Source organism: Pelobates fuscus, chromosome 4 (assembly GCF_036172605.1).
Source record: "Pelobates fuscus isolate aPelFus1 chromosome 4, aPelFus1.pri, whole genome shotgun sequence".
Lineage (NCBI taxonomy): Eukaryota > Metazoa > Chordata > Amphibia > Anura > Pelobatidae > Pelobates > Pelobates fuscus.
The window spans coordinates 201,986,365-202,002,737 of NC_086320.1; the positions used below are offsets into that span (position 1 = coordinate 201,986,365).

Genomic DNA, 16,373 nt, shown 5'->3' on the forward strand with positions numbered 1-16,373 from the left:
GTCATTGTGAATAGTGAGATGGGTAAAGGGAACGTAAAATACATTTGGAAAGTAAAAGAATAAGGATGACACTGGAGGTGTACTTAGACTAGAACAAAGAGCTAGAAGGAAGGTTTGAGAGGGAAAAGTCCTGCATCAGTAGGAAATTCAGATGGAGGGGGGAAGGCAAAGGAGTAATCAGCTTCCCCATACTATGGAAACATCTCAATTTCATACAAAAAAAAAACATGGGCATGTAGTCTATAGAGTTGAAACAGCAACTGAGTGGCTGTTTGTTCTTCAAATGAAAAATTGCAACGATACATTACTAAAATAGGAAGAAATTCCTATCTATCTATCTATCTATCTATCTATCCATCCATCTCATTCTATAAAGATGTAAATAATTCAATAAATATGTACTTTTTCCTATTCACTTAAAATAATATTCAGCTAGATATGTTTTGTATCAGTGAAACACATACCTCTCGAAAGGATCCATGAAGAGTTGAGAATTTATAAATAGCATAAATAGGTACCATAGCCATTGATGAAATGGCTACTAGCCAACCAATGATGTTTGCCCATTCTGGGAAGGTATAATTTCCATATTTTGGAGACCTGTATGTTACAAAACTGACAACAACAACAAACTGAAAGAAAAGATAAAGACAAAGTTACATTCAAAAGCTACATTTCTCAAATGAATGTACTTTCGCTCAAACTAGGTGGCCATCCTAGGCTTCGATTCACTTTCTCTGACCACACATTTGCAATGTACTATTGATATTTTACATGTTAATCTAAAATTCTAAATAGATTTATTATCACTTCTCAATACCTCACTCTTACAGTAATTCTGAAGAGACAGCCTAATCCTCTCAGTCAATTTGTTCCCCCTACATTGTAAGAGATCTGCATACATTCTATAAAAACCTTGATTGGTATTGGTTTATGGAAAAATATACTACACAACTATCTTCTTTTATTTTCCTCACCAATTCCTCCTGAACTGGGAACACAGGTGAAACCAATATTTTTTCTTGTATTCTTTTTTTTTTTTTTTGCTGCCTTTATACAAAAACAGACTTCAAGATGATCTGTAAGTCGTAATATGAACTTACGGATCATCTTAAGAAGAAGATATAGACCTAAACGATCAAAATCAAAACATAGCATACTTTGTGAATTTATTATTCAACAACTGTTAAAGGACCACTCCACACCCCAAAAGCACTTCAGCTTACTGAAATGCTTTATGGGTGAGGAGTGCCCTCATTTAACCCCAGTTTATAAAAGTGCTGATTTTTCATAGAAATCGGCACTTTTATAAATTAACTTGGGAACTCCCCCCTGGCTGTCAATCAAACAACCAGGGAGGATTCCTTCCTACCTCTGTTAGCTCCCCTGAGCTAACGGAAGTGGCAGGCACGGTCTACTTGAGTGTGCTTGCCTCTCACTCACAGACCTTTAGATCAGCTCCTCAGACTCAAGTGCCAAAGCGGCAGGGTGAACGCGCATACACAATCATGCACGTGTACACGTATCGTTGTCTATGTGTGCACGGGTCGGCACACGTGCACGCGACGGTGTGCATGCACGTGCACAAGCTGGTGCGTATGTGCAAGTAAAGACCATTTCAGAGGCTCCTCAGTGACAAGCCTCTGTTTGGTTATTTCCAGGAAAGAAGGGGAGGGCTAACAAAGGCTGCAGTAATAAGAACTGCAGCTTTTGTAATCTCTTTTAGACTATACTCCCAATGAAAAAAATACATGAAACTATGCATGCATGTATTTATTGGGGGATTGTCTACTAAACTGTGTTTTTTTTTTCTTTTGGGTGGGGGGAGGTGTTTAGACCTGTGGAGTGTTAATTTACCATGTATAATACTTTGGGACTTCAACTGGACCCTGTAACACTAAGTAGACTGAATCTTGAATTCTAAGAGAGACTTTATCTATGCTTACTTTAGTAAACACAATGTTCTGTATGTTTTATTAATAGCTATTGTGTAAAAGGCCACTGAAGAAGTTCTGCTTAGGCACTAAAGACGTTAGCACATCACTCAGTGCTCCTCCATGTTGAATAATACCACATTTTAAGTGAAGAAATAAAGCACACATTTTTAAAGATATCTGCTGATTAATACAGCATACCATTTCTTTAGAAAAGCTGGCCACTCTTTTGTTTTTGCTTTTAAAGTGTTTTAAAAGCACCCCACACGTGGGGCATGATTCTTACTTAGGTTACCAGCTTCCAACATGCCTCTGAATAGTTAAGAAAATAGTAATTGTTTGACTTTGAAAGTTTCTATGCATTTCATAAAATACATGGGAAAGCTGGAATTATCTGTAGTTTGCTTTTTTGCAAACCTTATTTATACCATAATAATGCTGCCATTTGTCAAAGCTCTACGTGACGTTGCTAATGTGTCCAAATGTCAAAGTGTCTGCGAGCAATCTGTTTCTATTACTGTCTTTCCTTTGTCTGTTGATTTCGATGACTGGCAAATTTGTTTTTCTTATGAGTATGAACTCCGTGATATGACTAAGCAGTTATGCAAGCAGATGTTTTTCTAGCACACCTTTATCTGTCATCTCAATACTAAAGTGGCTTCTCTTGTAATTGCTGTAAAAGAATCAATTATGAATTCAATTGCAGAATAAAAAGATAAAATGCAATTATAATGATAGGAAAATACTAAGCTAGGAAATACATGTTCATAAAATGGCAGAATTTACAAAAGATATATACTGGGTTTGAATAAAGAATCATCATTTGATAAATATGAACGTGCAAGGGCTGTGTTGAACATGTAAAGTGTTCCAGATCTCTTGTTGAGTTGTTCTATTATAGATGTTACCATGATCTAAGGTTTATTTTGTGTGACAAATGGCTTTAGGGGATAGAGGAGCAGAACACATTACCTGATCAAAAGTGCACCAGAGATCTGCAAATGGTCATTATTTTTAAATTAATTAATTATGATCACTTCAAAGAAATAAAATGAACAGAGGATGTGTGCTTGGTTTTAACTGGGTCAGTGCACCAAGATGAAATGGGCAGAATACAATACCTGCTAACAATGGTGTAATTAGTGATAATGCAGTAACTAACGAGTGACCTGGTTATTCTCTGTTGGACAATTCACCTATCGAGTCCTCTTTCCTGCAACCTATATTCTATTCATGCAAGAAAGTCCTGGCACATTTATGAATGAAATGTGTACACAAGTCCTGAGATGTAAATTAAATTATTATTTTTTCTTTTGTAAAGTATTTTATTGAGTTTGGTACAGTAACCAAGGGTATCACTTTCAAGTAGCTCTTCTTACATCTTGTTAATTTTAACGGCAATATGGCTACATGCACCAACTAGGTTAGCATCATAGATCATGACATGTACCCTCTCGGTTAACCATTATGCATAAATGAAGCAGTGTAACTAAGAAGGGGGGGGGGGTGGACAAGTGAGAGGGGGGGGATGGGGGAGTGAAGTGGGGTGGAGGTGGCCCATAACTGAAAGGGGGTTCTTTATTCAGCAAGTTGTATCAGACGTAAGTGGAGTCATTGTTAGGTGGGTATGTGGGTAATAAGCCCATGGGACATGATGTGTTCAGATTTGTGGACGTGGGTTTATGGATCTAGGCTCTCTCATGGCCCTTTCCATCACCACACTTCCCATTTTTTCCATGCTATTGACCATAATTGGTTGACAGTTCTCAGCCTTCTCGCAGTGGTCTCATACATCTTAGTGGTGTCTATGGTTTTGAGGCATTCGGATATGCTAGGTGTGGCCTTGTTGAGATCAGATCTTCTGATAGATGTCAGTGATGCTATGGTGATGTGGTATGCTAGATATGTGTCTGTTTTTTGCATCTTAGGGGGCATCGCCATTAATAGGTATGTTTCTGGTGTATGTGGTAATTTAATGCCTGTGGAGCCTTCTATGATGGCCGAGATTTCCTCCCAGAAGATTGTAATGTTCGGACAAGTCCACCATATGTGGAGCATGGACCCTGGTGCCTTTGAGCACCTCCAGCAATTCCCTGATTTTGTGTGATCAAGGTTGCGTAGTCTAGTAGGGACCAAGTACCAGCGGTACATTACCTTCCTGCTTGTTTCAATATATGATGTGCATAGGGTGAGGTGTTTGTGTGCCATTAATATCTTAGACCATTCGTCGTTCAATAAGTCATGGTTGAGGTCCTTTTCCCATGCCCTCATGAAACCCATTTTCTCGGTAGTCTTGTGTTTTGGGGCTACTTTATACAGGAGCGATATCATTTTTTGGGGTGGCTTGGGGCTAAGCAGATTTGTTCTACCCCTGTCATGTCACATCACTGTGTATGAGTCATGCTCGTATCGCCGTGTTTCCTTACCCAGCATTGTAGTTGTAGGTATGAGAATAAAGCCCGTTGTGGGAGATTGTACTTGTTTCTTAGGGAGCCGAAGTCGAGTATGTGGCCGTTTGTCATCAGCTGGGAGAGATACTTCACCTTATGTGTGTACCATAACTTGTGGTCAAACCCTTGGATAAGTGCTTGGAATGCCTGAATTTGCAGGGAATATGTATGTCTTTTGGTAATGTTCTCTAAAGAATCGGTCCCAAGTTTGGAGTGTCGCTTCTGTAGTTGTAAATTAAATTTAACCATTATAGGGACACACTAGTTCCCAAATAAAAAAAAAAAAGTTTAGTGAATATACCCCCAATGAAAACATGCATACATTTAATTATGACTTTATTTTCATTTGGGGTATATTTAAAAACAACTTGCAAACTTTTCTCCAGCTTTTGCAAGCCCTCTCCTTCTTGCACAGCCCAAACTTTCTGTGACTGTCCAGTCACAGGCTTCCCAAATCAATTCAATGAAAAGGTATTTTGAGCAATGTCCTGCCACTAAGCTAAATAATCAGGAAGTACCTCATATTTCCTGCACTGTTCAAGTATGCAACTCGATTCTAAAAGGCCCAACCCAAGGAACACTAAGGTCAGGAACACAATCATATTCCTGACCTAATAGTGTTAAAACCCCCACCCTTAGTCCCCCTAAAAAGAGGTTAAAACAGCCCCCGATCCATCTCCTTGGTGACATCATCAGAATTTACGATTTTTAGCCAATCCAATGCTTGAATTGTCTGAAATCAACGTGGGGACGGGGTCAAATGATGACTTGGCCAACTAGTACCACCTCATAGAGATGCATTGAATCAATGTATCCCTATGAGGAAAGTTCCGTGTTTCTATGCAGAGGGTGGAGATACTGAATGGCAGTGCTGCACACTGTGCAGCACTGCCTCAGGAAGAACCTGTATCGCATGGTTGTAATGTAAACACTTACTTTTCTCTGAAAAGACAGTGTTTGGATGAAAATGCCTACAGGGAAAGATTATACTTGATGTTCAGGTGACTATAGTGTAGCTTTAACCAAAACTTCCTATCCAGCTCTTACCCTATCTCCCTACTACCACTTGCCTTATAATCCTTGAGAAAATTTGTTTACTAAAGTAGGTTAGGCAGAGAGTTAGATTAAAGGAAGTTGGTCAGTCTGGATTCTGTACATCCACATCCAATGACTCAATTGCTGCAAAATCTAATGGTCACTACTCCCTTCTTATTATCCTTGACCTCTTTGCTGCTTCTGGCACCGTTCATCATCAACTTCTTCTCATCCTTCACAGCCCTATTCTACGAGACTCTTTCCTGATTCTCCTCCTACCACTCCCAGCCCTCTTTTTTTTCTGGTACCTTCTCTCCTCACCAACTCCTCTCTGTTTATGTTCCCCAAGGTCCTGTCCTCGGTTCCCAACTGTTCTTAAACTATACTGCTGCCCTTCATAAACTAAGGGATCCTTACACCAGTTACAAAGAAGCATACACACATTTTATATTGATCTTTTCTTTGTCTACTTACCAGTAGAAAGCAAGGACTAACAAACTTCCAGCAAAGTCTCCAGTACAGGCCAGGTCTTTTTCCAATCATTTCCTCAATGTCATCACTAAATCGTCCAACACCTAAAGAAAACACATCTTACTAAAATTACATTTTTGGAATGTGAGAGAGGGTGTGGCCATTGGCAGTTTAGAAACATTCTAGAAGTCAATTTATGCAACTAAGATGCAATTTAGAACAAGAAAATTGTATCCTTTTTACACTATTTAACTAGTATGCATTTGAGTGGTTTTTAAACACATTTATTGTAGTTTAAACATAGACATAGTACTGTGAGTATTATTGCTGCTTGTTGATACACTTAGACACGCCAACAATATGGAACTCCTAGAAAAGAGGGGCATTATAACAGAAAAGTGGGACAGAGAGATTTGGGCCGAAAATTACACAGATTTCTAAACACAATGACAGACACGTCATGGTGAATATTATAGTTTTGGAATTATGGCATACATTTAGACCCACCTAGAATACTTCCTACAAAAGAGGGACATTAAGATAGAAAAGTAGGACTTAGGGATTTGGTCCCAAAAGAGGAATTTACTCTCCTAAATAGGGATACTTACATATAAGTATGCAGAACGTAGTTGTTCTGGTGTCTATTGCATGTTCCGGTATACTTTTCAATGTAAATGCTGCTTTTTCAGAGAAACACCTCTAGTGGTATTCAATCAGATGGCCACTAGAGGTGATTCATATCTCAGTGCTGCACAGTGTGCAGCATCTATGTTCAGTGACACTCAGGGCCGGCCTTAGGCCTTTAGGTGCCCTGTGCGAAAAATCTTCACCGTGCCCCCCATCCTCTCCCCCCATCATCTATGTATAGTGTGTGTGTACAGGAGTGTAGTGATTGTATAAAGGATTTATTAAAAAATAATGATTTTAAAACAAATATTCATTCCTCCTTTCCTGTTGCTACCTAGTTGGGAGAGGGGAATGCTGACCTGAATCTGGTCTGCCCCTCCACTGAGTGCAGACCATGCGTAACTATCTCGCAAGCTCGGGGACTTGCACTGTCCTCTGGTAATCTATGGCAGCGCTCTGATTATCCCGAGCTAGGAAGACAGCTACTTATAGTCTGCAGCCAACAGAAGTGCAGGCCAGAAGTGCCAGACTGCCTCCCCTACATTACAGAGGAGCAGACTAAGTATGTCACAATACTGTGAGTGGTTTTGCTTTGGAGCTCTGGATTATACCTATTTACCTTGACCTCTTTGGAATAAAAAATTGTAGTAATGCGCTACTTCTCCATTTATCACAGAGCTCCACAACAATAAAACTTCAAGCAATGTGGAGCTCTGTGACAAGATCATACACTACACAGCAATACAACTCTAAGTAATGTGTCTATTAGTGTATCACCGAGCTCCCTAACTATAAAACACAGAGTAATGTGCATTTTATATACCAGAGTTCCACTGTAATACATCTCACTTTAATATGATGTTATGTTTGTGTTGTCTGTGTATGTGATAGGTGTGATGACTTTGTGTGATATGTATGCTATGTGTATTGTATTAACTGTGTGTGTTATGCATGTATTGGTTGTATGTGATATTTGCGCTGGGTTTATTGGCTGTGTGTGATGGGTATTTAATTAAGATAAAAATATGAATTTAGGCCTATGTGTGAATGCAGGTGAATATTTTTGCAAAGCTATGTGCACACAGTCAGATGTTTGCAGAGTTATGTGCACACACTCAGATGCACACAGTTATACATATACACTGTCAAATCCACCCCATGCACACAGTTGCAGGCAGATAGTCACATACACAGAATCAGGCAGAAACACACAGGTATAGGCAGTAACACACACACATACACAGTTACAAGCAAATAATCACACTAACACACAATTACAGGCAGACCACCACACACACAGGCAGACAGCCCCACACACGCAGCCACACATACAGTCTTACACACACATACTTACATGCAGACAGTCACACACACGCATGGAGACAGCCACACACACACACAGACAGCCACACACACACACAGCCACACACACACACAGGCAGACAGCCACACACACACACACACAGGCAGACAGCCACACACACACACACACAGGCAGACAGCCACACACATACACACAGGCAGACAGCCACACACACAGAGGCAGGCAGCTATACACACACAGGAAGACATCCACACACACAAAGGCAGACAGCCACACAAACACACAAACACACACACACACACACAGGCAGACAGTCACACAGGCAGACAGTCACACAGGCAGACAGTCACACAGGCAGACAGTCACACACAAACACACAGGCAGACAGTCACACACACACACACACATACACACACACACACACACACACACACAGGCAGACAGTAACACACAGACATACACAGGCAGACAGTCATACACACATACACACACAGGCAGACAGTCATACACACATACACACAGAGGCAGACAGTCAAACACACAGACAGCCATATACACACAGGCAGACAATCACACATAGTTACCTCTGTTCATGATGGAGGAGTGGAGGCGGTGCAGCTCCTGGACACTGGTTGTTGGGGATGCAGGGACTCCTTCCTGCTTACCCTGCAGCAGTTACCTCGCACATTTAGCCCCCCCTCCCCACCCACGTCAGTTTACCTCTGCCTCTGCCGCACAGGAAGCTCCGCCCCCGCCGCAAAATTGCAATATTGTGGTTTTTTTTGTTGTTTTTTTTTTTTATAATCCTAGCCGTCCATGCTCTCATGGCGCCCTGTGCGGCAAAACAGCTTGCACACCCCTAATGCCGGCCCTGGTGACACTGACCATAGATGCAGGAGACACTGATGCTGGAGACATAGATGCTGGAGACACTGAACATTCTCTATAGAGGTGCATTGACTCATTGATTCAATGCATATCTTTTATGAGATGCTGTTTGGTGCAAAGTGACATTGTGCAGTGCATGCCCAATAGCTTCCCAATTCTTTGCTATTGGAAAACATTGGATCGTCTGAGATCATTAAGATTGATGATCTTAACCGTAGAGGTCGGGCCAGCTGTGGCAAGACCAGCACAGCAAGGGTTGAAAAGGTGAGTAAAATCACCCTTTAATGTGATCTGAGTGGGGGCTGGTAACTAAAACAGTTCATTTAACAGTATAGTGTTAGGAACACATGTACTATAGTGTTCCTTTAATTGTGTGTGTATGTATGTGTATGTATATTATAAAAGTTGTAAATGCTGTGCTAAAACCAACCTGAGATGTGGGCATGAAAGAGGGAAAGACGTGGGTGGGATCATTATTCAGCATGCATTAACATTTTGGAAGATGACAAGAGCATTTATTCTTGAAACCCCTCCCAACCTGTGCAATAATGGGCTGTTTAACATGACTAACTCACAGAAGTGAATGCCAGTAACATTTACTGCAATGGAGTATTTAAGCTGCATGAATGATTTTGCTGAAAATATTTTAAAAATGTACTGCCGTGCCACATATACAAGAACTTTTCATACTAGTGCAGCTAATGTACAAAGTTACTGTGGTCCCTCAGCAATAAACACAAGCATTACAAACATAGAAAAAGCGTAGCTTGGTAGATACGTAAAGATAACACGAGTAGCTCAAACAGCAAAAAGTGGACAATAATATAGTGTATATACTAAGCTTGGCTCACAGACCAGAACGCCAATAATGTTTACAGTAGTAAAAAAGGTTAAAAGTCTGTAATCTAAGAAGACTAGAAAAATATTTTCTGGTCCAGTTCATCTTGTTTTCTGCAGCATCCAGTTACTATGTTCAGAATTTGACATAATGTGCAGATTAGTATGCATAGCTAAATATTCTCTACATTCCCTTTCAACATTCTTCTGTTATTTTAGGACACCAGTTTACACTAGGACATCTTCCTCCCTTTGGCTCAAATTTATCTAAGGAGTGATTGAAGAAGAATCACATGAGATATGACATTTGGGTTAAAAAGTACAAAGGTATCTAACATTCTATCAACAAAAACAATTGATAAAAACATTGCCTTGATTACTGATATGCAATTTCAGTGACTTTGTCAATTTCTTCCCTGGGATAGGGATATTTTAATCATTTTTCATGGGACATTGCTCCAGTTTTTCTAAATCATTTTAGCGTCACAATCTTCAAATTCCCATGCATATTAAGAACAGAGGTTGGCCTTATGCCTCAGGGTTAATTTCCTGCTGAAATGTGGATTTGACTTTGAGTTTCATTATCTTAGCTGACTCAAACAAGTTTTCAAAGATTTGTTTGTACTGTATTTTGTAATTCACTGACCCCTATTTGATAAGCTTTACAATTCATGACAAAGAGAAGTATCCACATGAATATTCACATGCTGTCAGCACCAATCATGGAAGTTGGGATGGTGTTGCGTGTGGGGGGTGGGTTGGGGTAAAGCCAGGTTAATGTTAGAAATATAGAGAAAAAAAGTTTCATCTACTAGCCAGGTCCTTCTCAGTGTATCAGTTAAATCATCTGCATGTTGTGTTTTGTTGTTTTGCTATCTAACTGGATGTATATTTAGAAGTGATGGCTTCAGCTTTAGAAGTAGATGTAACAAAATTTACACTTTATTATATTTAATTAACAACCTGCTATTTAAAAAATAATAATAAAGAATAAGTAACATATTAGATGGTGTTAGGTGGCAGTCAACATTTTAATCCAGGTTCCTTTAACTGCATGTTAAGAACTAGTCATTTTTAAAATAGTCTCTTTATATCTGTGCGGGAACCCCACGTATTGTATGTATGGACTCAAACTCTTATGTTGAATACAGATCTTCTTTAACCATGAGATTGAGATCAGAGAGAGAGAGATAGATGATAGACAGACAGACAGACATAATTATAAAAAGATAGAATAAGGTCAATTTAATAGACTCATACCATAAAACCAGGCAATTCCTATTGTTTCAAATAGAACACCAAAAAGAATAGAAGTACCAGCAGCAAAGTGATCGAGCAAAGTGAAAACATATATTCCACCCTAAAAATACAAAGAAGGAAGCACATGTTAGTTATTGATGAAGTTAAACAATATACACTTTATATATAATATACACTATCTATCTATCTCGTTTTTTCTGTGAATGCAGAGTCCCAAAATGCTACCATAAAACCTTCCTACAGTAAGTACAGATGCCTAGTAAAACCCATGATTCTTTATATCATAGAGGGTCTTGGTATACTACTTAAGCCTGCACACATGTGCCGAAGCATGTCCAGAGACATCCCTGGAGTAAACTGGGTGCAAAGAATTCCAATTTGTTTTGCATTATTGTTGACAAGATAATATTAGTGCCATATAGAGATTACAAATAAATCAGTTCTCTCCTGATAAGAGTTCTCTCAATGATAAGATGGAAGTGGAACTAATGAGATATGACCAACAGCATTCTGTCTCTCCAGCTCCTCCTACAACATATCACTAAATGGAGAGAGGCTGAAATTATAGCAGAAGCAACCAATCTCTGCGTTCTCTTGTGAATTCCTGTTTTGGCTTCTTTGCAATTTCTTACAGTCTAAGGTAAAACAATAACACAGAGGTGGATGGTTACCAGCCATGCTTCAATGATGATACTTACCAAGGTAAAAATGTTTACCTGGGGTTGCTGCCATTAAAATTCCAAAGATATCATAAAATAAATTAGGGACCACTTTGCCTTATGGTAAAGCATGAGGTTCACAAAATTTGACAAAAATGGAGAGATTGCACCATCAAGTTTTGTCAGTTCCCCTATCCATGCAATGATTATTGGACTGAGCATGATTCTTGCAAATTGTGAGACAGTCTATGGAGGCTTCCACATTCTTGCAGGATCATCCATAGACATCAGTGGATGAACCGCAGAATCTTGAAGACGTCTGCACCCCAATTGGGGATCTTTGCAATATACGCAAAGACCCCTTCTGGTGACAGAACTGCTTTAATCTGACCTAACACGATTTATGATGTCACACACTGGATTTGCATTGCATTTAGCTCCTGTACACCCTAAAGTAAATGCCTGAGCATTGTTATGTTTTCTATGTCTGTTAAAGTATACAGCATCATAGTGCGATGCCAGGCCTCTTTAACCCCTTAAGGACCAAACTTCTGGAATAAAAGGGAATCATGACGTGTCACACACGTAATGTGTCCTTAAGGGGTTAAAGTGGTTATTGCTTTCTAAATACACATATCTTGAGGCCTTAGGTTTTGAGCTGGGCATGGTGTTTCACTGAGTCCATGGTAAGAACACAAGGTCAAGTGGGCAGAGATCATTCCAGGAGTAATGTAAGTCTAGCCCCTCCACCATTAAACGTCATCAGCCACCAGTGGTTGCTGCACCTCTTGTGCAGAGAGGATGTAGCAGCATTTTGCATGTGGACTGTCCATTTAGTGGGAATCAGTCTGATTTGCAAGTGGTTTAGGTGATGGCACAAGTGAGCTGAAACTAGCTTCAGACCTGAGCAGTGACCACTTAAGGATAAGCTATTTCAGTTGTCGATCTCAATGTTTACTTCAGTGATTTCTCTGTTTTGGTTTATACACATTAATAAAATATTTAAAGGGACACTGTAGGCACCCAGACCACTCCAGCTCATTGAAGTGTTCTGGGTGCAATGTCCCACGTCCCTTAACCTTACAGTGGTAATTATTACAGTTTCTAAGACACTGCAACAATTACCTCTGAGGGTTTACTCCACCTCTAGTGGCTGTCTACCAGAATTGAAATGGACCTTTCCGTTAAATGGTCCATTATCTGACGCAGAACATCCTTATGCTCTGAACTGAATAATGCTGTCCTATGAGGAAATCTTAATGCGAGTGAGGCCTAATGCGAGCGTGACCCAGCACTGAGGGACATCGGCGCTGGATTCAGGCAAGTGACTGAAGGGGCTTTAACCCCTTCAGCGTCACAGGAGGGGGGGAGGGGGACTGTAGGATTCTATAGTGCCAGAAAAAAAGGCGCTTTTTTTTTCTGGCACTATAGAATCCCTTTAACCATCAGCCCCCGGAGCAATCCATGAAAAGCCATATTAACTAGAAATCGTTTCAAATATTACACATCATATGTAAAATAGCTAACACATGCACAACATGGCCAACAATATGCAAACAACTCTCATAATGAGTGGATTTGGCTGTTGCCTACAGATTTGCTCTTCTAGCTATGAACAAATCTTTGCAACAATAGAACATTGTAACACAGATGTGTTCATAGCCAGAAGTACTTGTATGTCCAACTCATATTAATGTTCTTGAATTTAGATGGGATGTTTGATGACAAGTTGGCAATCTATTTCATGTAGTTGATATACAACAGAAAATTGAATATCACATTGTTAACTCAAGGAGTGTATAAAATGTTATATTACAAAAACTGTCTTGAAAGCAACAACATACATTGGTTACACAGGAAAGAGATATAAAGAATGTGCAGAGAACGATAAAAAGGGTAAAGAGCTCCCGATGTTTATGCAGAAATTTAAATTCATCAATAAGCCCAGTGATGACCGATTCCATTCCTCCCATCTGTAATCAAAGAGAAGCACACTTGGTTTAGTGATAAATATAAAGCAAACAGAATTTTTCAAATTGAACTTTATTGTTTTAAATAGAATGTTTAAACATGTAAAACGTATTGCATTAATTTACATTGATAAATGTAACTGAATCTTATCGGTGTGTGTAGTGAACAATTGGATGTCAGAATTTCTTTAATCTCTTTAAAGAAATGCAAATAGGAAGGCTGGATAAAACCCAGTACCAATAAAAGAACAAGTGGAAGGCAACTAGCCTTCTCCCACACTAATTACAGTATAAACTAACATTTTTTTCTATTATGTGGTTATTTGGAAGCATACTCAACTGGACATGGTTCTATTGAAGAATAAAACATGTTTAGTTAACATACTTATTGGTAGACGGCAAGAACGAAGAACAGCACAGGGGTGATAAGGATTTTTTTTCCGAAATGATACTGAGGGAAAAACACAAGCGTCGACAACCACATTGTGAACACTATAGTGTAAGAAACACAAACGTATATTCCTGACACTATAATGTTAAACTAACAATTAGGATCCCCGGCTCCCCTAAGATCACTTTAAAAATGCTTCAAACTCACCTTTTTTTCCCCCACGCAGTGCCAGTCTTGACGTGGCTGATTCCGCCGCCAAGGGCGAGATCATCAAACTTAATGAACTCAGCCAATCCAATGCTTTTCTTTTGGGAAGCTATTGCGCATGCTCAGCAAAACGCCACATTGTGCCAATCAGCATCTCCTCATAGAGATTTATTGAATCAATGCATCTCTATGTGGAACATGCAGAATATGGAGGCGCTGGGCATAGGTGCTAAGCAGTGTGGAGAACTGAGATAGGAGGCACCTCAAGTAGCCATCTGAGTGACTGCCTCTAGAGGTGTTCCTAGGCTGAAAATGCAGTGTTTACATTAAAGAGCCTGCAGGGACATGTAATAGACACCAGAACCACTACATTAGGCTGTAGTGGTTCAGGTGACTATAGAGTCCATTTAATTCAGTGTATCCCTTTCTTTTATGTTACCTGAGAGGAACTTAAAATAAAAAAACGAACATAACTGAAAATCAATCCGAGAAATATTTTTTCAACATTTATTAAAACATGGACATTGTAATTATAACATTTTTAAAATTGCAATGTGATGCTTTTTCATTTATATTTGGAATGTATTTGGAAGGTATTTTTTTTACATTTTGCTGTTTAGTTTATAATGCCAGCATAATGTTACAGTCTTATAACAACACCAAGTCACATTATCTTCATTGTATTTTAAATAGGTTAGTGAGTACTACCTACATAGCTTTGTGCTGCTCATCTTTGTTTTTTCTTTTTCTTGTTTTACTATTTGTGCCATTTTTGTTGTTATTTAAAAGGTTACTCCAAGCACCATGACCACTTTAGTGATTTTAAGTGATCATAATGCCTAAAGTCACTTAAAAATTCTGCACATACAGAGTTTAAACCACTCTGCTGCAGAAGGGTTAACTCCACTCTCAGCAGCTTCTTTGGAGCATTATTATCCATCCCAGAACAAGAGTTACAAACTGGCTAATGTCAATTCTGAGCTAATGCAATCAGTCAATGAATGGCCAGTGTTATTAACTTCTGGTTTCTCCAGTTTTGCAGAAGCTAGATGTCATTATCTGCCATACAGCCCCCTGGTGGGGATTCAGGAAAGAGGGCATATTATTGCAAAATGGTTTTCCCCATTACTGGGAAATGAGGCCAGGGTACAATGGGCTCTAGTGGTGATGGTGCTTGGAGTAATCCTTTAAGTAAGATCCTGTTACGATAAGAACCAGTTCCTATTGTTTCATTGCTCGGCTTCTATACATAGAATTCTGCATGGTAATTACACTGACATGTTTATTAAATGTACATCCTATTTGTTTGTTTTTGCTCTTTAAAAACTCTTACAACATAAGCCATGTGTATGGGCACCCATTTACAGTTTATTTATATATATATATATATATATATATATATATATATATATATATATATATATATATATATATATATATATATTTATTTCTTAATTACAAGAACAAGTTAACCTTTCAAACATCATTCATATTTAACAATACCAAAAAAAATGGGGAGAAGGGGGATTTCCCTTCTGGGTTGTGAGGGCTAGGGGGCGCGCTAGGGTACCAGATTTACAGTTTCTTAATAATTATACATCCTAACTATAACAATCTCACTTACTGCACTGTCGATTCCTAGTGTGAGAAGCATAATGAAGAAGATCACAGCCCAAACCGATGAAAGAGGTAGCGTTGCAATGGCTTCTGGATATATAATGAATATTAGACCTGGTCCTATAAAGAAAAAAATTACAACATTTAAATCATTCAGTCATGTAAATTATAATGATCTGGTCAAAGGGTGGCCTGTTGGTGTTATTGGGACAGCTTGATCCCACGTAGTATATTCAATAAATGATTATATATTTGATACACTGGTTTGCATTTAGCCACCAATAATCTATTCAAAAATAATTGTGGACCAGAATGTGAAATAACTGTCAACATCAATCACATTAGACCAAACAGGAAAACATCCAAACCAAGAAAATACTCAGCAACACTAACTATTTATGCAACCTAGACTAATACAAGTAATCAATGTTCACTATTTTTGCTTTCTGACTTTGTAAAGAAGTTATTCGGATTCCGGGCAATACTGGCATTGCAGAAATATAATTTCTGATTTGCTGAAAGTGATTTGCCATTCAATTTAATATTTTAATCTACTGCTGAAAGTAGAATAATAACAGGACAACAAGCAATAGAGAGGCATCTGCAGGCAGGAAGCAGTCTGTATCACAAACAGATGATCCCAAGAGGGACAGCAAAGTTGTCCAACGTGTTTGGATAACAATAAATTAAGAAATTATATATT

At 39.0% G+C, this 16,373-nt stretch overlaps 2 protein-coding genes across 2 annotated transcripts in view; both read right to left on the bottom strand.

Moving 5' to 3' along the window:
* Positions 1 to 16,373, bottom strand: part of OTULINL (OTU deubiquitinase with linear linkage specificity like) — a 394,233-nt gene that overhangs the window by 178,273 nt on the left and 199,587 nt on the right. The gene's annotated exons all lie outside the window — the stretch shown is intronic.
* Positions 1 to 16,373, bottom strand: part of SLC6A3 (solute carrier family 6 member 3) — a 162,540-nt gene that overhangs the window by 14,312 nt on the left and 131,855 nt on the right. Inside the window, exons 9-13 of the mRNA XM_063450566.1 lie at positions 15,678 to 15,790; positions 13,330 to 13,458; positions 10,827 to 10,926; positions 5,894 to 5,994; positions 465 to 632 (exon numbers count right to left, since the gene is read on the bottom strand). Of these exons, the coding sequence (XP_063306636.1) occupies positions 465 to 632; positions 5,894 to 5,994; positions 10,827 to 10,926; positions 13,330 to 13,458; positions 15,678 to 15,790 (611 nt within the window). The remainder of the gene's footprint in view (positions 1 to 464; positions 633 to 5,893; positions 5,995 to 10,826; positions 10,927 to 13,329; positions 13,459 to 15,677; positions 15,791 to 16,373) is intronic.